Source organism: Cicer arietinum, chromosome 4 (genome assembly GCF_000331145.2).
Source record: "Cicer arietinum cultivar CDC Frontier isolate Library 1 chromosome 4, Cicar.CDCFrontier_v2.0, whole genome shotgun sequence".
Classification (NCBI taxonomy): Eukaryota; Viridiplantae; Streptophyta; class Magnoliopsida; order Fabales; family Fabaceae; genus Cicer; species Cicer arietinum.
In genome coordinates, this window is record NC_021163.2 from 20,246,507 (window position 1) to 20,270,438 (window position 23,932).

The 23,932-nt window shown below is 27.3% G+C and overlaps 2 protein-coding genes across 2 annotated transcripts; one reads left to right on the top strand and one right to left on the bottom strand.

Annotated features, from left to right (window-relative positions):
* The first annotated feature begins 2,241 nt into the window (after window positions 1–2,241).
* Window positions 2,242–5,767, top strand: LOC101508227 (adenosine kinase 2). Its single transcript, XM_004497461.4, has 12 exons — window positions 2,242–2,463; window positions 2,663–2,716; window positions 3,368–3,414; window positions 3,552–3,583; window positions 3,669–3,770; window positions 3,878–3,945; window positions 4,114–4,190; window positions 4,287–4,384; window positions 4,471–4,541; window positions 4,623–4,689; window positions 4,786–4,969; window positions 5,327–5,767. The coding sequence occupies exons 1-12, from the start codon at window positions 2,381–2,383 to the stop codon at window positions 5,467–5,469; spliced, it is 1,026 nt and encodes a 341-aa protein (XP_004497518.1). The 5' UTR covers window positions 2,242–2,380; the 3' UTR covers window positions 5,470–5,767.
* A 5,827-nt stretch (window positions 5,768–11,594) lies between these two features.
* LOC101508549 (indole-3-acetic acid-induced protein ARG7-like) lies at window positions 11,595–12,220 on the bottom strand. The gene has a single exon (XM_004497462.4). It carries the CDS (start codon window positions 12,152–12,154, stop codon window positions 11,783–11,785), a length of 372 nt encoding a protein of 123 aa, XP_004497519.1. The 5' UTR covers window positions 12,155–12,220; the 3' UTR covers window positions 11,595–11,782.
* Window positions 12,221–23,932: the final 11,712 nt, after the last annotated feature.

Sequence of the window (23,932 nt, forward strand, 5' to 3'; positions counted from 1 at the left end):
ATAAAAGTATTTTATATTATCAGTTAATTACAACTATTAAATTATAAAAATACTTTATTTGAATTTGTTTTACTCTAAAAACAATATAAGTGGTTAATAGTATATTATATTACGATGATATAGATTTTTAAAGTTTTTCTCCCTTTGACATGGCCTTCAATTTTCAAATATATTTTAAGATTGCCGCAGATAAAAACAATCGTAAGTATTAGTTGAGGTTTGTGGTAGGTGTTCTTATTTTAGTGAGGGGTTGTGGTAGGTGTTGCCGCAAGAGCTACTGTAATCCTTAATTTTACTTGGACGTCGGTATTGTAATATAAAAAAAAGTATTAAAATAAAATAAACAAAATAAAAAATAGCACAAAAGAGTGACCGTTGAAATGAGTAAAAGAAGTGTCTTTGTGGAGTTGTGGTGTGCACACATTTTCCGCATTCTAACCGAGGGGCCCTACGGGGTTGGTGGATGGAAACCGGTGATTGGTGGGGGTGGTGGACCCTAAATCACACTCATAATAATTTAACAAGTAGGAGTCAGGAGAGCTTACTATATTGTTGTGAGTAAAAAATGAGAATAATTTTCTATTAAAAAATAATAAGAGCTTAAAATGTTCATCACTAGATTTGTATGGTAAGGAATATGCCTGCTGTCCAAGATTTAAATCTTATTGTCTATTGCACTCTATAAAATTCATTCTATATAACCATCACAAACTAACTCAATTAACTTTCACTTTTTAAATTTTTTGATTAATAAATAATGTGTTTTTGATATCATATTAAATATTTAATTATATATTTAATTAATTATAAGTGATTATAATATTAATCATTGATTCAAATCTTTAATTAATAGTAAGAATGACAATAGGGCAAAAACCAATTTTATTTCACCCCACAACCTACTAGTTAGGAGAAATCAGCATCAACCTTTATTTTTTATTAGAGGTGAAATCTAAGTTTTTATATCGGACGTTATAGAGTTTAGATTTCTCTGCCGCACTTGTACCATTATATACATAAAATACTAAATTTTAAAATCATATTTATTATAATTAATATATAAAATTATTATTATTATATAATAATAAAATAAAATAAAATCATATTTTCTAAGAAAAAATATTATAATTTTTAATATATAAAAAATATTAAATATATTAATTATGTATTTGTATATAAAATTTAAATGACAATAATATTACTAATGGAACATGTGAAATACTATTACTAATGGGTTTAGATTATGTACAAATAAATCCATCTCCGTTTTTTAGTTTTAATATTTTAGATAAAATCAATATCCGCATCCAATCAAAACTCGTTTAAATTGAAACTAATTCAGGTGGTCAATAAGGTAGGGATCATCAAAACACCAAACCATCCAATGTAAAGACGGTTTTCAGTGCTGGTTATCCAGTTACAGAAGCGACCCCATAGGTTTTCGCTATCGCGTCTCTCTAAAATTGCAGTCATGGTAAAATCTCGGTTTATTTAAATTTAATTATCAGGGACTCCCAAGCACAGATGACTTGACGTCATCCTCACCTTCCTCCGGCTTATCACCGGCAGTCTGTTCAGGGTTCCAAACTCAATGTTGGCAACTAAACACGAGGGTTTGACAGATGCGATAGTTCTCTTGTTATCTCTAATTAATATATCTATTTATTCTTTCTTTTTTAATTTATTACTTTTATGAAAAATAATTGTTTTTATTTAGTCGTTATTTTCAAAATTTAATATAACAATAATCAATATTATTTTTCAAAAACATCATCAATTATTTATCATATGAAGAAAAATAAATGAAATGAGATACTAATATAATTAACAATATTATAAAAAAGAGATTTTAGCACCCAAAAAAAAAAGAACAGATAAAGTAATTTTATAAAAAGTATCAAATTTATTGGTGTTTTAATAACTTTAAATTAAAACAATGATTAAAAAGGAATAAAAAATATCATTAACTATATTAATATTTAAAATATCTCTACAACTATTTATATAATAGAAAACATTTTTATATTCACAGTACATATTAATTAATGTACCCTTAAAGTTTGAATTTTAACATATTTTAAGTGACTTTATTAAGCAGGAAATTCAATACATATTTTTGGTGAAACTCCAATTCAATATATATTGAGATATAAAAAATGAGTCCACCGTGACATCACCGTCAAATCCAAAATGCAAAAAATGAAAATAAAATAAAAATAAAAATGAGAAAAAAGTGGTTTATAAAAAGAATTGCATTTGTAAGAAGTTGGGTAGATCTGCATCGCGTTCACTGGTGACTTATTTAAACCTACTCCCCACTCTCACATTAACATTCTTTCGCCTCTTCTTTCTCAACTCACTCTTTTCGCATCCATCAACAATGGTTTCGGAAGGCGTTCTCCTCGGCATGGGTAATCCTCTTCTCGACATTTCCGCTGTCGTCGACGAAGCTTTCTTGCAAAAGTATGTCACATCTCTTTTTCATTTTTTTTTTGCGTATTAATTTTTGTATATAGTTTTAAGCTTAGAGGTTTATTAGAACGAAGACGAAGAAGAATGTTCACGATTTTTATTTTTATTATGTGATTGATTTGAAAAAATAGTAAAAAGGAGATGAAATGGATCAGATCTAATGCTTCTGGTTTTGAATATTGCGTTACAGGTTTGATATCAAGTTGAACGATGCCATTCTCGCTGAAGATAAGCACAAATCTATGTAAGATTTTCTGATTTGTGCATTTCTCTAATATCAGATTTGGATCGGTATCAACTATCGTCGTTTTTTTTGTGTGGTTATTGTTTCTAAATAATAGACAGGAATTTGTTTTGGTTGTTTGAAAGTTTGGCAAACATGTTGATTTGATTTTATGCTAGAATGTATCTAATCTCGAGTTTAGCTTATTTATTTTGGTTGTTTGAGAGTTTGCTAGACATGTTAATTTGATTTTTGTGCTAGATTAAGGATAATCTAATCTTGAGTTTAGCTTATTTTGTCGGTTGTTTTAGTTTGGTAAACATGATAATTTGATTTGATTTTGTGTTTGAATGTTATTTAGGATAATCTCGAGTTTAGCTTATTTATTTTGGTTGTTTAACAGTTTTGTAAACATACTAATTTGATTTTATTGTGCTAGAATGTTATTTTTTTTTAAAATAATTTTGAGTTTAGCTTATTTATTTTGGTTGTTTAAGAGTTTGGTAAACATACTAACTCGGGACTTGATGTAATAATTGGTTGTATATTTTTCCATCTCTCAGTTCTGGTTAAAATTTTAGGTGTTTCTTCCTGGTAAATTCTTTTTGCGATAGTATCTAGAAAATTTATGAAAATATATTGTGAGTTCATACGATCCTACAATTATCTCAGGTACGACGAAATGACTGCCAAATATACAGTGGAGTACATTGCTGGAGGTAACACACTGGATCTGAATTATTGTGTTTCAATTTGTAGATCATTGCATTACTGTGGAACATCATTAATTTGTTAACTAAAAAAAGGGGGAAAGGAAACATTTTATAATGATGTTTATGTTTTTTCTTATTGGCAGGTGCTACTCAGAATTCCATCAGGGTTGCTCAGGTATGTGTACTTCTTTTTATATTAGATGAGCTGAATCTGTAGTTGCGGTGAAAGTAGCTTATCAGTTTCCCTTTGCCTCTAATAGTGGATTCTTCAAGCTCCTGGGGCAACTAGTTTCATGGGTTGCATAGGAAAGGACAAGTATGGTGAGGAGATGACCAAGAACTCTAAACTTGCTGGTGTAAATGTAAGATTAATTTTATGAATTTGTCTTCTAGTTTCTTTTTACATTGCTACACTGAACTGCATTGTAGAATCCAGTTTCTGAAATTAATTGATTCATTTAACAATTAGGTTCACTATTATGAAGATGAAAATACACCTACAGGAACTTGTGCTGTTTGTGTGGTTGGTGGTGAAAGGTAAGAGGGTCAAGCTTTCCTTGTTCTTTTTCTTATGTAAGGTATTTTAGGGCCGAAAAATAATTAAATTTTATGCTATTTTAAAATAGTATACATTTTCAGCTTAGTGTAAGTTGTTGATTGCCAAACAGTTGTTTGAAGTCTTCTTTTGATTGCATCTAAATATAGGTCTCTTATTGCCAACTTATCAGCTGCAAATTGCTACAAGGTTGATCATTTGAAGAAACCTGAAAATTGGGCATTAGGTACCTTGTTGACCTGTTCAGGATCTCTTTCTATATCCATTTAATCTGAATGATCAAAGATAACTGACATTTGATATGCATTTTTTTTATAAATAGTTGAAAAGGCCAAATATTTTTATATTGCTGGCTTTTTCCTCACTGTATCCCCCGAATCCATACAATTAGTTGCCGAACATGCAGCTGCAAATAACAAGGTCAGATATGATTAGGGTTTGGCCTTCCCTTTCTTCTAGCAGCATTTTGATATTTGAGTATTCACGTATCACACTTCTATGTGTAGGTCTTCTCGATGAACCTTTCTGCACCCTTTATTTGTGAGTTCTTCAAGGATGCACAGGAGAAAGTTCTTCCGTAAGAATCCTTCGACTATCAAATTCAAATGGATTTTTTTTTTACTTATTGATCTTTAAGGATTTTTCTTCTGGGATTCAGATATATGGACTATGTTTTTGGAAATGAGACAGAAGCAAGAACATTTTCTAAAGTTCATGGCTGGGAGGTAAATCATTACGACTATGTAGATCTGTACACTTGCAGTTTTCTGTTTTTTACATTTTAGTTTCTCACTAATCTTGGTTCTTTTCCTGTTGACCAGACTGATAATGTCGAGGAGATAGCTATCAAGATATCTCAGTGGCCAAAGGCATCAGGAACACACAAAAGGATTACTGTTATCACACAGGGTGCTGATCCCGTGTGTGTTGCTCAAGATGGGAAAGTGAAATTGTACCCTGTAATACTATTACCTAAAGAGAAATTAGTTGATACCAATGGAGCAGGTATTGCCCTACTGCTTTTTGTAGTTGAATGTGGAACAAAGTTATACATTTCGCTGTGTTCTTAAGTAGGAAAGTTTTCATTCAAGGTTAATTTATCATTCATGTTACATGCTTACTTAAACCTGCGCAAGATATATTTTCCTGACTACGTGACACCCATTCCATTTGACCCCATTCTAAAATGCATGAAAAAGTAGTTCATAGTCATGCAATCAACATGGAAAAAACATGATGTAGTTTATTCATGTTGTTGAGGCCTTGTTAGTGGCTAAGTGGCAGCCAAGATTCCAATTTTCTTCACCCAAATTTTATGTGAACTTTTACACTCATAGTATTCTTTTGTTTTGTTTTTTGTAGGAGATGCCTTTGTTGGAGGATTTCTTTCACAATTGGTTCAGGAGAAGCCTATTGAAGAATGTGTGAGAGCTGGGTGTTATGCAGCAAATGTTATCATCCAAAGGTCTGGCTGCACTTACCCAGAGAAGCCTGATTTTCATTAAGTGATTCTTCTCCAGATTTCATTACTATTATGAAGTTTTGATTGAGAACGATTTTAGTTGCATTTTAGTAGTTGCACTCTAACTGGTTTGGGATTTTTAAATCTCCGACCAGGGAGAAGGGGTGAGAAAGCTGCCGAGGGAGACCAATTGAAATAAGTTTATGTATTTGAAGTCCTATATATCTGGGCATCATGTTATTTTTGCTGTTTGTTATCACAAGCCTTTTTTCATTTTTGGTTACAATGTTAGCTAATATTGCTATATGATGGCTATGAAAATAGCTATTATTGTTGTTTTATATGTTCTATCGTATTTGAAAGTCTTGGTAGTTTTCTTTCTTCTCCTTCGATTACATGTTATCCCAGATTTGATTATGGATATTTTGATTTGAAAATGTAACGCTTAAATATGTGATTAATTATATTTAATAAATAGTTAAAAAATATAAGATTTCACAAATCATTAATCATCTATATTTACAATAAAATCAAGAGTTTATTTTTTTTAAAACCTTTGTAATATATATTTGAACGCTTGAAAATTAGGTATCTGTATATAATTTAGATGATCAATTTATGAATATATATATATGTATTTGAACGCTTGAAAGTCATAGTTAATTGTAATTAGTGGATGATTTTTGAATTGTTTTGACACTTTGGTATATTTACATACGGTCAAGTCAATTCAAATGTAATTAACTATTTATTTGACCTGTCTTAATCATCACTTGAAACCTGATATTAAATGTGTCAAAATCAAAATATCATTTCAATATTAAATACTCCTTTCGGAAGAAAAAAAAGTATAAGCAATAATCATAAATCGGCATAGCTACTATCCCAAACAGCACGTTCCATGGAGAACCTCGAACTATTTTCTTAGCGAATAAGTTAGATAACAACCAATCAGAAATATCATTGGAGAAGAAATCAATTGGCATGTTACATGCAAATAGCAAACTTCACAAATGATTGGCCATCGTACATAACAAGTGGTCCAAGGATCCATCAACAATACAACAAATTGGGGAAGTAGTATCTCTATAACAGCTGATCCAAAGTGTGCATCGACGTCCTTCAATGACATTTTGATTATATTTAATAAATTAATTTTCATAAATTATTACTGATATTAATGTATTAGTGTCGTATCTGATATTTTTTAGCATCAGAATTTTGTAGATTAACGCTAACAAAAATTTATTTTTACATCTATTAAGAAAATAAATTAAATTTACTAAATTGTTCATTTTCAATGTCATATATTAAATGTTTTGAATTAAATGATAATGTATTAAAAATAATAAATAGTTAATTTTTATTTATAATAGTGATTAAAATTTAATTTAATTTTTTAATTTTTTTTAAGTGATGGGTGGGAGTGTTTATTTAGATTTTATAACAGTGACTGAAGGAAGTATGTATTTAGATTTGATTACTTTTAACCCAAATGCAATCTCTGTCATTTATAAGTCTTCATTCTACCTTCACGAGGGAAGCTTGATTAATAAACATTGCATATGTCAAGACCATCCCAAACTTAAGGCTTGCAAAGATGTTGTCGTTAGTCCGAGTGTCTATACCTATCACTATCCATATAGCTTAGACATCGACGATATAACTTGCACCGATGCGTATTCATTCGAACTCGTTTTAATTTGGATAAAAAAATTCATTTGGATTGAGTGTAGATTTTTTCTGAAATTAAAATCTGAGAGCAAAGAAAAGCTTGAGAGTGTTGATATCGATCCAACACTTGCACTGTTAGTAATATTATTATAATTTTTAAATTTTATATATATGTACATGCTGAATATACTCAATATGTTTTTTAAATATTTAAAATTATAATCTTCTCTCTATAGATTTTTTTAACTTTATTATTGTCTAATAATAATTATCTTATTATATTAATTATAATAAATATGATTATTAAATTTATAATTTTATATTATGAATGGATACGAGTGGGAATGGGGAAACCCAAATCTGATGCAGTTAGAGATAACATGGATGAGTTTTGTCTTCCCCACCCCTGCATCTGGCTAGTCGAGAAAATCATGCATCCATCCCAGTTCTTATCGGATGTAAAATTTTGGTCGCCATCCCCTTCCGCGACGGGGTTCAAATTTCCCCGTCCGCAACCATTCATATATATAAAATAATAAATTTAAACGTTACATTAATTATAATTAGTATAATAAAAGAATTATTACTATCCAATAATAAAATAAAATAAAATTAAAATCATATTTTTCCATAAAGAGAAGATTATAATTTTTAATATTTAAAAAATATTAAATATATTGAATATGTACATTTATATAAAATTTAAAAATGACAATAATATTAGTAGCGGGACAGATTCAGGCGCGGGGTAGATATCAACACCCCAAACTCGTCCCCACCCCAAGTTTTAATTTTGGAGAAATCCACACCCAATGAAAGCGGATTTCACCGTCCAAATTGAAAGAATTTGAATGAATATTCACATATGCAGATTTTATTATCATCCGTACATTTAATAAAAATGAACACAGATGCAAATTTTTTCTAATTAGTCGGACGCTGAGGCACTATTGTCATGGCTAACATTGTCCCAAACATCTTTTATCTATTTCATTAGAAGCATATATATTTCATCACAAATGTTTTCTAAACATGTTATTAATCGATGTTTTTTTGGTTTTTTATACACATCAAACAACTAATAAATTTTATTATTTGTATACTATAAATTATCTTTTAACTCGTTGCATCATTTTCTTTCTATACAATAAATAATTAAGAATATTATTAATAATATAATAATTAACAATGCATTAAACTTTAAAAACAACAAATAAATAAAAATAATATTTTTCAATAAATGGAACCGTTAAAAAGAAATAGAGAAAGTACTATATTGGTCTTAAATAAAAATTTCATCTAAATAAAAAGCTTTGTATAAAAATATATCTTATTATACAAATTACCAGATGTGTTAACTATTATTTTACAAAAACATTTCTATTGAATTGCTATCTTTGAGTAATTTTATTGAAATATAATTTGACATAAAACGAGACACAAATACAATAATGTGTATTGAAATACAAATACAAAACATGATCCTCTTTGTTTTACACAATATTGTATGTGTCATATTTTGTGTTAAATTTTGTGTTTCAATAACATTACTATTTCTTTTATAAGATACATCTGACTTATAATTTGATTAACAAAAATCGATCTATTTGATCCGTAACATGAATCAAATACATCAATTTTTATTGACCAAATTATAACTTAATTATAAAAATAAAAAAAGAGGGAATTATTTATAAAAAAATTATAAAAATAACTACTATAATTATTAAATAAGCTAAAGTTTTCAACCTAATTTCCACTATCTGAATTGTGAATTTTATCGAGAGATGTAATTATTAATTTTATCTAGAGATATATAAAAATCAACCCAAACAATTTCATGATACAAAAAATTTAACCAAAATTAATTAAATTAGATTGATATTTTTTTTATGAGTTTGAGTCTAAGTTGAACTAAACCAACAAATTCGACCTTTATTAATTTGAGATATAATTCTACGTAATTTTAAAATAGATCGCATAATACTGAAACTAAACTCTTATCTTTTATTAACACCATGTCAATATTGATATCTTAAATAATGTGTTATATATATATATATATATATATCCTTGTAGTTAAGAAAGTTGTATTAATAGTGTAAAAATTTAAATTTAATTTGTATACATCGATATTTTATATAAAAATATTTTATATTGTCAATTAATCATAACCGTCATATTATACATTTTTATTTATCCATTAAAATTTTAAAAATTTAACCTCCCCAACATTTCCCTTCAAGCTCCGCCTCTTGTCATTGTTTAACTAAATATTGACTAAAAGACAATTTTGTGGTACTAATATACAAAATAGATAAATATAGTAGACTTTTTGTCATTGTTTAACTAAAACAATAGTTAAAAGACAATTTTAGAGTATTAATATACACAATTAAGTGTGTGCGTGCGACAAATTTAATAAACTACTATGTACTAGTGGGTGTGTATGCATCTGTGCATGCGTGGAGTCAAGATGTGTTGTCTTAAATTACCATACACCTATTTGTTTGTTGTTCTTTTAATAAAAGACTCAAATTGGTCCCTAATAATTTGAAAGTGGATCCATTTAGTTCTTTAAAAAACTAATACTCAAATTAACTTATGATAGTTTCATAAAGGAGACATTTTAATCATCATTAAATTTGTCTCAAATTTAACTAGTTAGTTGTCTAGGTGTCAAGTTATGATAACGTGTCATTACCTATACTATAGCCTATAATGTTTGCTTTTATATATATTTTTTCAAATTAGTCCCTCTCCCAATTTTTTTTAGAATTTTGAATTTCAATTTAAAGATTCAAATTAGTCCCTCACCAATTTGGTCCAAATCAATATGTACTAAGTTATTTATATCATTTCATTCAACTTTATTTTCTCATCTATAAAATGATAAAAAAAAAATTAGCCCAAACACTTAAGAATTTTAGTCTCTCATTATATTTATTTATTTATTTTTATAAGTTTTCTCTATTTGAAATAATCAAATAATGATCTTATTTGAGACATTACAAACTCTAAATGTATATATGTCTTTTAAGTGATGTTGAAACACGAATTCACTATATTGTAGGAGTCTAGTTCATTTTACTAATTAATCCAACCTATGTAGATATATTTATTTCTTGCTCATCTTAAAAGATCTAAATTAATTCATCTTTTGACAAAAGAGTGTCATTAACATTGGAAACTTTGAAAGGATACATCAACATTGAAAACTTTAAAAGAGTACCACCAATATTGGCTAATTAAAAAAAAAAATCATCAATGTACCAAAAAAAAAAAACAAATGTAAATAAAAATAAAAACATATTTCAACACCAAGGATTGCCATTCCTAATTTCACAATTGTTGGTTATGTTATCCAACTTAAAAAAATGGTAAGTGGCTGAAATATGCTTTGACTCAAGCACTTGGGTCAATAATGTTTTGCCAACTCCATGCTTAATTTTGATTTTTTTTTTGCATACTTAATTTTACAACTTAATTTGCCGTTATTTTTAATTGCCTTTGTAGTTTCTTTTTGATACATTGATGAGTAAGGAATATAATGAGAGACTATAGTACACGAGGGACTTATTTGGGCCTAAAAAGAAGAGACTTATTTAGATTGTTTATGGATAAGAAACAAAATATGGATGAGAGAATAAAAATAACTCAGGGTTAATTACTAGGGAAAAATACTTGTTGATGAAGATGATGTAACATGATTTATTTGTTAATCATCTTACTTGCTATTGTAACATTCTTAGTTACATGATGGACTAAGTAAATATTAAATAATGACGGTGTGTTGAATATTCTATTACACGTGCATTTATAAGTAAAATATATTTGGAGTTATGTGTGATAGAATTAAAGTAAAGGATAGTATAATGTTGGAGGCAATATTGGCATGAATGTCTTATATAAAAGCACGTTTTCATTAAATACTAAATTACTTTAACGAGACTTTTCAATTTTTTATTGACACAACCTTACTAAAAGTATATAAATTTTATATTTATTTAAATAAGTTTTTTAAGAAGATTTAAAAAATTGTTCAGTCTACTATAAATAATTTAAAGGATTAACAAACCATCTACTATAATATTTTTCGTCGACTCTTAAATTCGAACCCGATATGTTGTATTCTCTATCCCTATTTCCCCATATTTGACTATCAGGCCAGCTCATTGAATAATAAATTATTTGCATGTATAGTAACTTATAAAATTCAAGCCACTACTACTACTTGACATTGACACATTAATTCCATGAAAATTAGGATAAGATTTTCAAGTGTGTATTACTTCTTATTCTTCTTTTTTTGATATAATATTTTTTATTCTTATTAAGTGAATGTGTGTGATCCCAATGAATGATATAACCATTACAAAAGGAAGTTCTATATAGTAACTGCCTTAAGTTTTAAGTTAGGAGACATTTTTGTTCAAAATAATTGAGGAATTTAGTTTTTAATATAGAAAACAATTTGTTCATTTAAGACCAATAGAAACAAATTAGAATCCTCTCTCTTCTTAAATTGATGAAATTACATCACTTACATCTCAATCTATACTTACAACATACTACATTGCATATCAATAATATCATCAGCTTAGTTAGCTAAATAAAGCTTAAAGAATTTTGACATTATAAAAACTAATAATTAATGTCTCATCAACAAAGTGATTAATTTCTCATAGACACAAATACACCCTTTGGTTTTGTGGAGAGGCAGCACAACGAACAACATTTAGGAAAAGATGTTCATCACAAGGAATGCATAGTTTTGAATGAGCAATGAAATCATACTCTTCTTGAGCTTGATCCAACAATGCCTTGAAAAGTGGATGATGTAGCAATACAATTTTGATTACATATCTTTTGTGATTCTCACCTACATATACAACCATGTGACCTTTTGGAACATCACTTGGTATTGAGCAACTCTCATGCAAAGAAGACCATAAACCCCTTTCACAAAAGTCTTCACAAACACCACAAGTTTTTACTATGCTTCCCATTTTCTTGCATTTGTTAATACACCCTCTCAAAAATCTTGATTTCATAGTGTTCTAATATGAAGTAGTGAGATAGATATAGAGAAAGAGAAAAGTGTAGTGAGTAATTGGATGGAAAGTGATAAGGTATATATAATGGTGGCATGGGAAGAACCAATTGTGTGGATGAAGCATTAAATGGTTGACATGATTGGTAGCCTGTACTATTACTAATTATATAATTATGAGGATGAAATTATATATTATTAAGTGTACAAAGTAACGGAAATCCTTTAAAAAAATGTCTCAAATTCGAATTATGTAGATGAAAAAATATAACTGAAACGAAGAGTTCATTTAAAGTGATCAATTTTTTAATCAAGATTTGTCATCAATTAACTCGATAAATACTTCACACCGATATTTCTAAATTATTCATAATCTAAATTATAATTTATAAAGAAATATATTACCTCTAATTCTATATATAAGATAAAGTTGAGTCAATAAAAGTGAATGTATTTAATTTAAATTTTAAACTATATACATAATTTTTTTTAGAGCATTCCATGATCTTGATACGAAGGTGTACGAACATGCAAGGCAATGATTCTATAAGATACATAATATTAAAATATCATGTATAATTTTTTATATTATATATTGAAGATAACATAACTCTTAGATGGAAGAATTAGAAATATTACTATTATTAATTTAAATTATTGATTAAAAAAATTAAAAAAATAATTAAATCATATTAAAAATTGAGAGAGTTTTACATTAAAAGTTAAAAAGATTTATATATTAATTAAATAAACAATTAATTAATTAATGTAAAATAATTTACTAACTTATATAATTAACTGACCAACTCAAATATGGAATATGGCCTTCTCTGCAATTGATGAAAGGTTCACTTTCGAAGTTCTCAAATTTGAAGACCCCACAACTTTAGGGAAACAAAGATAAGATATGAAAGAGGGATGGGATAAGTTTCTTGGGCATAGTGCGAATCCACTTATTCATACATAACATGGGGTATGGATAAAAGATATATAGTGTAGTCCCTTTCTTCATGTTTAGTGACAAGAAAAATGCAATATTTTTTAGTCTTAATAGTTGACAAATTTTTATTTTTAAGTGTTTTAATCGATGGCTAGACAATTGGTATAGTGCTAGAAAGTGGTTGAGATGATGATGCATAATGCCATCATGTACATTTTGTGTCATAATCTTAAATTCCAGAAAATGCAATTGTAATGTAGTTGTACAAAATTTTAAAATTGAAATCACAATTAAAATTGTAGAGTGCAATTTAAAATTATGTTATATTTTTCGTTTATTAATGGATTTGATTTGTCTTCTACCAAGGAAGTGGATGGAGCTACATTACATGGTTATTAATAATTTGATATCTTTTTGCATATTTGTTAGGGGTGAAATAATTAATTTATCATCTACTTTCTATGTACAATGCATTAATGTTGTTGTCCCTCTCAATTTCAGTATTTTTTTTATTACAGACTTAGTAGCTTTTTCTAAGCACTTATATATTGAAATTTGAATTTAATTAATTTTTTTTTACTCGATAGAATTTAATTAACAGTCCCTTTTAGATTGCTATTAGCACATTACTTATGTTAAAATTATACTCCTTCTTTCTTTTTTAATCTTCCATTTTTTGACTGATTATAAATATCAAGACAACTAATAATTTTATTTTTTATTTTTGATGTTATTATTAATTTTTTTTATTTAATCATTTATTATTTCATCTCATATATTTGTTTATCTACGATAAATAACCAAGAACAATATTTACAAATCAATAATTAATATTTAATTGAATTTTAAAATCTGAAAGTTAAATAAATAAAAAAATTCGTGACTATTAAAAATAAAAAGGAAGAGTATATATTATGTTGAATTTGTGCATGTTGACCTAAACATGTATTTTATAATTAAGGATTAAATAGAGTACTATCCGTACAAAATGTTACATTACATGTAAACTCTCTTTTGTTCCCTGCTTTAGTTTGCAGGAAATGGGCTATGCATTGCCAGAGGAATGGAAGGAAATGCCATAATTGGTTGCAGAGTGGAGAATGGAACTCACAGTGTTCTTTACCACTTACAACTTTGACTCTATCTTTGATTTGATTCCTTTCCTCTGTTTTTCTTAAAGGATCAATAGAAATCTTAACCAGAATACACTGTATTCAATAGCCTTTTCATTCAATTTGGTCCTATGGATATTTTGTCAATTTAACATAAATAATACAACTTTAAATGCATCTCTAAATAACTATATACACAACTTTCTAATCAAGAAAAAACCACAACCAAACAATTTTAGTTCAATTGCACTATGTAACCACAATTGTGTAGTAACATTAAATATCACAATATTAGATATAGAAGTTAGTTAGTTGAACGTAGGAGTTAGTTAAAGTTAATTTTTAAGTAGTTAGTTTGTTAAATTTCTACTAAATCTATATATCATGTATTCATTTTGTAATTTTTTGTATCATTTTTCTTATTCTATCAATATATAATTTATCTTCACTTCAATATTATCTCTTTTTCAAGTTTTCTATCAAGATTCTTAAAACACAGGACAACTATAATTTAAAATAATAATTTGTACGAGTGGTCTATTTTGAGATAAAGTAGAGTATTTTTTGGTATAATTAAAAAATTAAAATGTCCTAGAAAGTTTAGTTTAGTAGCATGGGTTAAGACACGGAAAGAGTTTCATAAAAGATGTGCATACTAATCACTAATATTTATCTATAAAAAAAATAAAAAATGAAAATGAGAAGAAATGAATTTGATTATGTCAGAAGGATTGAGCATTGAAAGAGAAGACAATATTTGAGGTTGAGTTTATCCTGGTCCAGAGACACTTGTACAGTTTAATTATGAGAGACAGCACATTGATTCATCCCCTTTAAGACAAATGTAGGCTGTGCTTAGTTGGTGCAATTCAAAGTGTGGAATAGCGCGTTCAGTTTTTCACATGATTCTAGAAAATGCCATTCTATATATCATAAAGTACAATACAATACAATCAGTGTACTTCTGCATCCTTTGCTACTGTTCGCCTGTTGCCACTTTTTCAAATCATTCTCATAACTGTTTTCAAATTCATGCCATTGCACATTCATACTAAAATTTTATAATTGTCGACTCAAAGTTCCAAAAACAAACGTTCAATTATATTTTAATTTCGTTTTAAAACCATTTATTTATTTTTTTAAATATCAACATAAATATTGTTAAATTATCTTTAATCTCACTCTAGAAACTAGCTCAAAAGAGGAAGATGTTCAAACACAATATACATTACACAACCAACAATCTTTGCAATTTAGGACTAAAATACAATTTCAAAATCAATTCTCACGCAAAACTTGGGTCTGATACCATTTCTGCAAGATGCACTCTCACAAAATTCTGACAATGTGACAATCAAATACACGACTCTGAAGTGAAGTCTTTACCAAGAGATATAAACATCATATTTTCATCTAAAATTTTAAGACATTATATATATATATATATATATATATATATATATATATATATATGCACGTTTTGTTTAATTTATTGATATTCGATATGATTAATTTATCTAATTTGAATTTCAAGAATATCCTCTAATATATATTTGTCGCATCACAGTTCACTCATAATGACATCCCTTATAATATCTTCAGGGTGCATAGTAATTTTTTATAAAAGTTTTCAAAGTGGCCAATTTCATTACTTTGCCCAAAATAAAACTCTTATTTTCACGTGCGAATTTCGAAAAAAAATTGTTTTAAATCGTTTTCTTTAAGAAGTTTTATGACATTGTCTAAAATTGTGCAGGAGAGATTTTCAATCACAACGTATCCAAGATAAAATACTCTAGTTACATTGTATTAGTTTAACTACTGCACTGTAGAAAATTGTTCTAAAATTACATCGTCTAAATATGGCACTGATCGCCACTCAAAAATATGGTACGACGACCACTCGAAAATATGAATGAATAATTTTTCTGTAAAGAGACATAAAGGGAAAAATGAGATGAAGGGAAAAATTAGATGAAGCTGAAAAGGGAGAAGAAAAAAAACTCGTGTATTTTTAGAGTTTTTGGTGCAAAAAATTGAACTGCATGAAGTGGAATTTTACGAAAAACTGGGAGGAGTGGAAAACGAATCTATTGACTCAGTAGAAGGAATAAAACAAGCGTGCAAAAATCATTGCAGACAACAAGAAAACACACGCCCAAGCCCAGCCTAGCCAGACAGATGATGATGACGCGTATGTGGTGATCGATTTGAGTGCATTCTTCTTCTTCGTAAAATTGGGCACTCCTTGGAACATACACCAAAGATCATATCTTCACCTTATAAATACTACTAGTGTGTGATATCTATCCCTCATATGTGGAACTTATTCATTTTTTTAATTCACACAACACTAGTTCTAAGTTTCAACACTTATGAATAAGTTCCAACATAATTCCCAACAATCCCTCATTTGAACTTAAAAAAGTGTTTTTGAATTAGCATCAAACGCTTCTATAAGAATGTGCAAAACAAATGTGTTTTCCGACTTGAACTTTTGCATAGTAAACAAGGTTCATATTCAACAACAGTGACTCATAGTCTTGAACTCTATCTAACATTCAACTCACACACAACCTTTTTATAGGGTGTATTCTCAAAAGTTAATCCATTAATGATCCTGCACGTCTATCCCAGCGTAGTTAACGTTTATTGAACTTTGCCTCAAAATTTTATAGGAAGCGGCCCCACTTCACATTCACATAGAGAAGTTTATCAAAAGTACTTGTGTAGCTAAGTACTCCACTCCACATAGAATAAATATTTCATTAAGAGTTTGTATTACCTTATCATTTCATTGCTTTATGAATCATACTTCTCTTATTTATAATAGCATTTTCATCTCATATCACTTTACGACTTGTTATTACTCATTAAACCTAATTCTCAGGATCTTTAGTCTTTTAGGTTGAGTTACCATCATGAATGACTCATGGATCTATAGATAATAGTCTCATCATTTTGGATGTGCATAGGAATTTCTCTCTAGCTAATCATTTCGTCAAATGATTTGCTAAGTTTTCATTAGTGTGAAAATGATCAACTCTAACACATCATTTTCAAAATAACACTCTGAATGTGATGTGTTTACGACGTATCTATCATCTCTTAACATTGTAGTAACAATTCTCATTTTTTGCAATAGTCGCAGTATTATCTCAATGGATGAACATATATGGCATCCATTTTTTCACAAAACTATCTCAGATAGCAAACACTTCAACCACCTCAATTCTTCACTAGAGGTTGCTAGTGTTATCATTTCAGACTCCATAGTGGACTGAGCCAATATTGTATGTTTTTTCGATTTCCAATATACAACTCCTCCAATTATGCTAAATATATAACCATTGGTTGCTTTAGAATCATTTGATAAAATGTTCCAATCAACATCATTGTATCCTTCAAGGACAATAAGAAATCTTTGATAATGTATTCTGAGATTCATCGTCCTTTTAAGGTATCTCATGACTCTTTCAATAGTGTGTCAATGCTCCACATTAGGTCTATTGGTTAACCTCCACAATAGTCTCATAACGTAAGCAATATCGAGTTTAGTACAAGTAGTGCATACCTAAGATTGTCAATGATGCTCACATATTCAATTTGTTTAACACTTTTACCAGTGTTTTTGAAAAAATTTACACTTGGATCATATGGTGTGCAAGCAGATTTACAGTCAAAGTAATTGTATTTCTTTAAGATCTTTTCAACATAGTGAGATTGATCCTTTTTTTTTTTTTTTTTTTTTTTTTTTTGTTCTGACCTAGTAATCTTGATTTCAAATATTTCAATTGTTTTTATAAGGTCTTACATATCAAAGTTGTTACACAACAATGATTCACAATATTTATAGCATGAATGTTTAAACCAAATATGAGTAAATTGTCTATATAGAAACATATGATAGTGCAAATGTTATTTTCATATTTATAATAAATACATTTCACTTTCATTCACTTTAAACTCATTTCATATATTCAAGTTATCAAAAAATTTGATGTCATTACTTAAAAGCTTGTTTAAAACCATGCAGACAATTATCTAACTTACAGACCTTGTTTTCTTGTTTATGAATTACAAAACTTTCAGGTTGTTCCATATAGATTTCTTCTTCCAAGTCACCATTTAAAAAAAAATAGTTTTGACATCTATTTGGTGTACCACCAAGTAATGAATAACAACGAGTGAAATTACTACCCCTAATGGATGTAATTCTAGCGACTGGTGAAAAAATGTCAAAGAAATCTATATTTTTGCTTTGTTTAAAACATTTGCTACAATACGAGTCTTGTATTTATCAACAGTTCCATTGAGTTTAAGTTTCTTTTTCAAAATCTATTTACAACCTATCGATTTGCAACCAAAAGGCAAGTCTACTAAATGTCAGGTCATGTTAGACTCTAGAGAATCCATCTCATCATTTATAGCTTTTTGCCACAAATTTACATCCAAAGATGATAAAGCCTCATGAAGATTTGTTGGATCCTCCTCTAATGTATAGGTCGTATAATCAGTTCCATAATATTTAGCAAGTTTTGCTCTCTTATTTCTTCGAGGTTATGTTTCACCTTGCTCGTTGATTTCAGTGCTCACGATCACGAGAATGTGACTTGTTCCAGTGTCCCCACTATTTCTCGATTTGAAAAGAAATATATTTTCATAAAAGTCAACACCATTTGAATCTGATCATTTTAGAGTTTAGGTATCAACACATATACACTTTGTTGTTTACTGCAACCTAATGAATACACATTTATATGCTCTACTGGCGAGTTTAACTTGCTTGAGATCAAAGATTCTGATATAAACCAAATATCCTCAAGTTCGAAGATAAGACAAGTTGGGTTGTCTTTTCTTCAAAATCTCATAAAGAATTATTTTACTTTAAAATTGGGAACTTTATTCAAAATATAGAAAACAATCAATAAAAAATTTCCCACTAATGAGATGCAACATGAGAGTTCAACATAATATTAACAACTAATACAATAAAAGTTATATTCTTTATTCCAACTTTACCATTTATTTCATATTAATATGGTGCATTTGTTTCATGTATAATTTCATGTAGTTTATAAAAATCATTAAACAAACTAGAATTATACTATGTTCTTTTATCACCACGAAACCTTTTAATCATTTTCAGTTACAAAAATCTTAAACATGTCTAGCTCTACACTTTGATTTTTCATTAGATATACAAATATATAGTCAAAACAATCTCGTCAACAAAAATGATAAAATAATATTTTTCATTTCTAGTTAAAGTCTCATCAAATTCACGTATATCAAAGTGTATTAAATCTAAATGTTTAAATTCTCAAACTACTGATTTATGTGAACTCTTTATTATTTTATCTTGACTACAAATACCACATTTTTCTCTTTCTTTTATATTTCGAGAGTCATTGTTCTTTCTTAATATAAAAACTATAAATTTTACTTAACTTAACTCCATGTCATTATACTCAATTGTATAATTTCAAAGATCAAGGGAGAGTGAGTTTAGTTCAACTTTATAGTTCCTTTTCAAAATTCAATTGTTTCAAATTGCTTAAGGTACATTTTTTATTTATTTTGAAATCCACTATTATGCACCTTTCTTTCATGCATATATAAGTAAATAGTTGTGAAAGATTTCGATCCGAATGGTAGAAAACTCTCAAATGTGTAAATTTTCATTAAAGTTAGAGAAATGGTAATTTAATAAACTGTCGTATCAACTTATCAAAAAATGCCAAACACAAGAATCAATATAGATTGAGGTAATTGACAAACATTTGAATAATAATTTATATTTTTGTTTGATATTTAGATTGAGTACTTTTGCATTTTGAGAATCTTACTTCGTGTGATGTTGAAATAATATATACACACACATGTATTTGAAGCTTTCGAATATTTCGTCTTTGGCAAAATCATTGGCTAAAAGAAATAGAAAACTCCTTAATTCTTTTACAAATTTGAATACTTTTACCCTTCAATTTTAACTCTTCTAATTCTCACCTCTCAAATTTTCTAGTAGTTTTTACTACTCTCAATTAGTATTACTATTATATTTTGCAATTTCGATTATCATTTAATATTGTTAAAAGTGATGTATTAAAGTCACGATATCTTTTTGGTACTTATTAAAAATTTGGTGTTTACTTATACTACTAAAATAATTTTGATTTGATTTATCATTTAGAACAAATACTTGATAAGATACAATTACATCTTTTAGTCCATACAAATTTATTTAGAAAATAATTTTAATCTCTGTTGAAACGAAATATGTTTATTATCTTTTAATTTTAAATTTTTTAATTGGTTTTTGCAAGCATATTTAAAAATTATAAAAAGTTCATCTACAAATCTTTTTAATATTTTAACTAGATATGAGTTAAATGTGAATTTTTTAAATGTAAAAAATTCAAAATAAAAGTAAAAAAAATATGAATTTAGAAATCAAATTTTTGAGCTCGTCTTTTCTAAATAAATTTTTTACATTGTTATAAACATGATTAAAAAAAAATCAAAAATATATATTGCCCTAGTAGCAGAGACTAAAATTATACGTATAAAAATTTTGTACAGACTAAAAGTTATATTTATATTTATAGAAATTTAAATTGAATGGTTAAAATTTTATAGGGATTACAATATATTTAACCCAAATAAAAAAAAAATTATTTGATGAAGAATGCATTAATTTTTATTTTTGCGAAAAAGGTTGAATATAAAGAAACAGATACATGATATGAGTATTTTAATAATTTTAAACAAAAAATGTTATCAACTAAGGATAAATTGTCAAATATAATCAAAATAAAATAATATTATTATTAAAATTACAAAAAAAATCATATGAAGTGAAAATTAAACAATTAACGAATAAATTTAATCAAAAACCCATTGTACTTTTTATCGAGCGAAATCCATAATAATGTTTATAAAATTTGTGTGGAAAATTTATGTTATGTACATTCTTTACACAATTGTACTATGTACATAAACATAATGTAAGAATGTATGTAAATATTAAAATAAAAATAATATTACGATTATAGAAATATAAATGAGACTATATATATACGATAAACATTTTTAAAGAAGCAACATAATATAAATCTAATGTAAATGAGAAGTATGTTGCATATATGCATACATTGTCTAAATATAAACATGTGAATTGATTATGATATTAATAATAATAAGAAGAATTATTTCAAAGTAAAAATAATTCACTAATTTTGTTAAAATTAGTTTTTACAGGTATCAACAAATATTGTAAGTTTTTTTTCAAACAATTTTCCATATTATTAAAAAAAATATTAACTCAAATTATTAATATATAATATAAATAAACATGTGTTAACATAAAAAAGAATTAAACCCGTGCAAGACACTTATATTATCTCCAATAATTTATATATAAAAATAAAATAAAAACTGGAAAATCTAATAATGATGCAATTGTACACAATGGGACATGTGATAGATAAGGTACACATGAGGTTTGGGCCACGGTACTCACGGGTGGGTGAAGATATTATGTGTCGTCATTTACTCTTAAAAGAAACAACCAAAGGAAAATGGTTGGTGGCACCTCAAATATCTATTCATATACTCTTTTCATCTTATTATAGGCGCACATTTAAAAAAAAAAATTGTTATATTAACTTTTTAGTAAATTAAAGTGTGAAGATTAAAATGTACAAATTAATTAATTAAAGTCATTAAAAATAATAATAATAAATTAGTCAAATAAACTAATAAGAATTTAATCTAACGGAAGAAATTAAATTCACAAAATATGATGAATTTAAATTCAAATTCTCGTTAGTATCGATTATACTTCAAATTAAATTACTTTTAAAAAAATAAAAGTCAATTAAAATATCTAATTAAATAGCTATATAAATAGAAAAAGTTAATAAATATTTTAAAATAATAAATAATTTAAAATGAATAAAATTAAATCAATAAAAATTAATATATTTTATTTAAATTATAGATTAAATATATTAATTTTGTCTTACATGTAAGACTAAAGCTAGGAATAAACGCGCATAGGGTAATTTGCATGCATTTAAATTATATGAATTTTGTAAGTTTGAATGATTTGATTAGACATGGTATGTATGCATGCTCCTCCTCCTATTCCACGTGCAATCCTGTATTTGATTGAGCTGTCACAGTGTATTATTACATTATCATTTTGTTCCCACTTCTCCCAAATTGTCCCATCTCTTTAATATCACTCCATGCTTCCTTCTGGGAAGCAAATTCTCTCCACTCATTCGTTCATTCTTCTTTTTCAAACTCAAATACCGTCTCAACTTTTAATTACAGTTTTGCGTCGGTTAGATGTGAAAACTGAAAACCTACTGTTTCCAAATCTGCCACGACAGTTTTGTTTTTTTGGTTTTTTACAAAATTTAAATGCATTGTGTGTAGACACAGAAGTTGATGCGTGTAACTTTCACTTATTTATGAAACCAAAATTTTTGGTGGAAATATGTGTAACTTTCACTTATTTATGAAGCAAAATGTTTGGTGGAAATCTTATAACACGTATATACTTTCAGAGATAAAGAGTGACAAACTGATATTGTGATAAGAAGAAAAATAAAACTAAAATGGTGTATTGGTACGTTGATAATGTAATAAGAAAAGAGATAGAAATAAAATGATGTGTTGTATCGATTAATAAAATTTTGAGTTGAATATACATCATTGTTGTTTATGAAATACTAGTACTACATTTTAAAAGTATCCTCATACTTCTACTATCACTATTACTACATACATTTGTTCTTATATTAGACTCTCTTGAGATTTTTTATTGTCTATTTTTATAAAACTTTGACCTTTTAAATTTTTTAACTATATTAATTATTCTTTTTATTAATTTATTCTTAATTATTTTACTTTCTTTTGTACAATTTGTAATAAATACTAGAGTAAAACATAAATTGATTATCTCTCTTCAAAGATAAAATAATAAAACAATTCAAATTGTAAAAAAAAAAATTAATACTACAATCAACTTTTTAATTCTCGTAATTTAGTAAACAAAATTTTATATATAAAGACATAAACAGTATATATAAAAAAAAGTAATTTTCACAAAGATTAAGAACTTAATTAAATACGATTAATTTTTTAGATTTAATGTAAGACGTTAACTAAATTTACTAGTAAAAATGAAGAATATACTAGGAATAGTTATATTTTTTTTTATTAAACAATATAATTCATCATATAAGATAAAGAAAGTACCAACATAGGGATACATAATGTGTTATGACATTCCTCGTCCATATTTTAAAAGTAACATATGTATCTAAGACAATCAAGCTTTTAGCATTAAATACACTTTGAAAAAATTAGAAACTTACAAAACATTATCAAATGGGTTGAGAAATCACAATCTTTAAATTTATCCATTTACATATCATATCTTTAGCTTTTGGACACATAAATCAATTATACGAGTTCTTGAAACTTGTCAAACTCAGCCCGCATAAATCATTTGTTGAGCAAATAGGAATGAGCGATTTCCAACAGTCACTAATAGAACAACACTCGAAATACTATATATTTCATACAACCAAACATCTCTTGGTCTTAACATCAAACACAATGAGTGCAAACTTGAAACACACTAAACTCAAGAACAAAACACAACAAAAACCAAAAAAACACGATAACAGATCCACAAACAAAATATTTCACA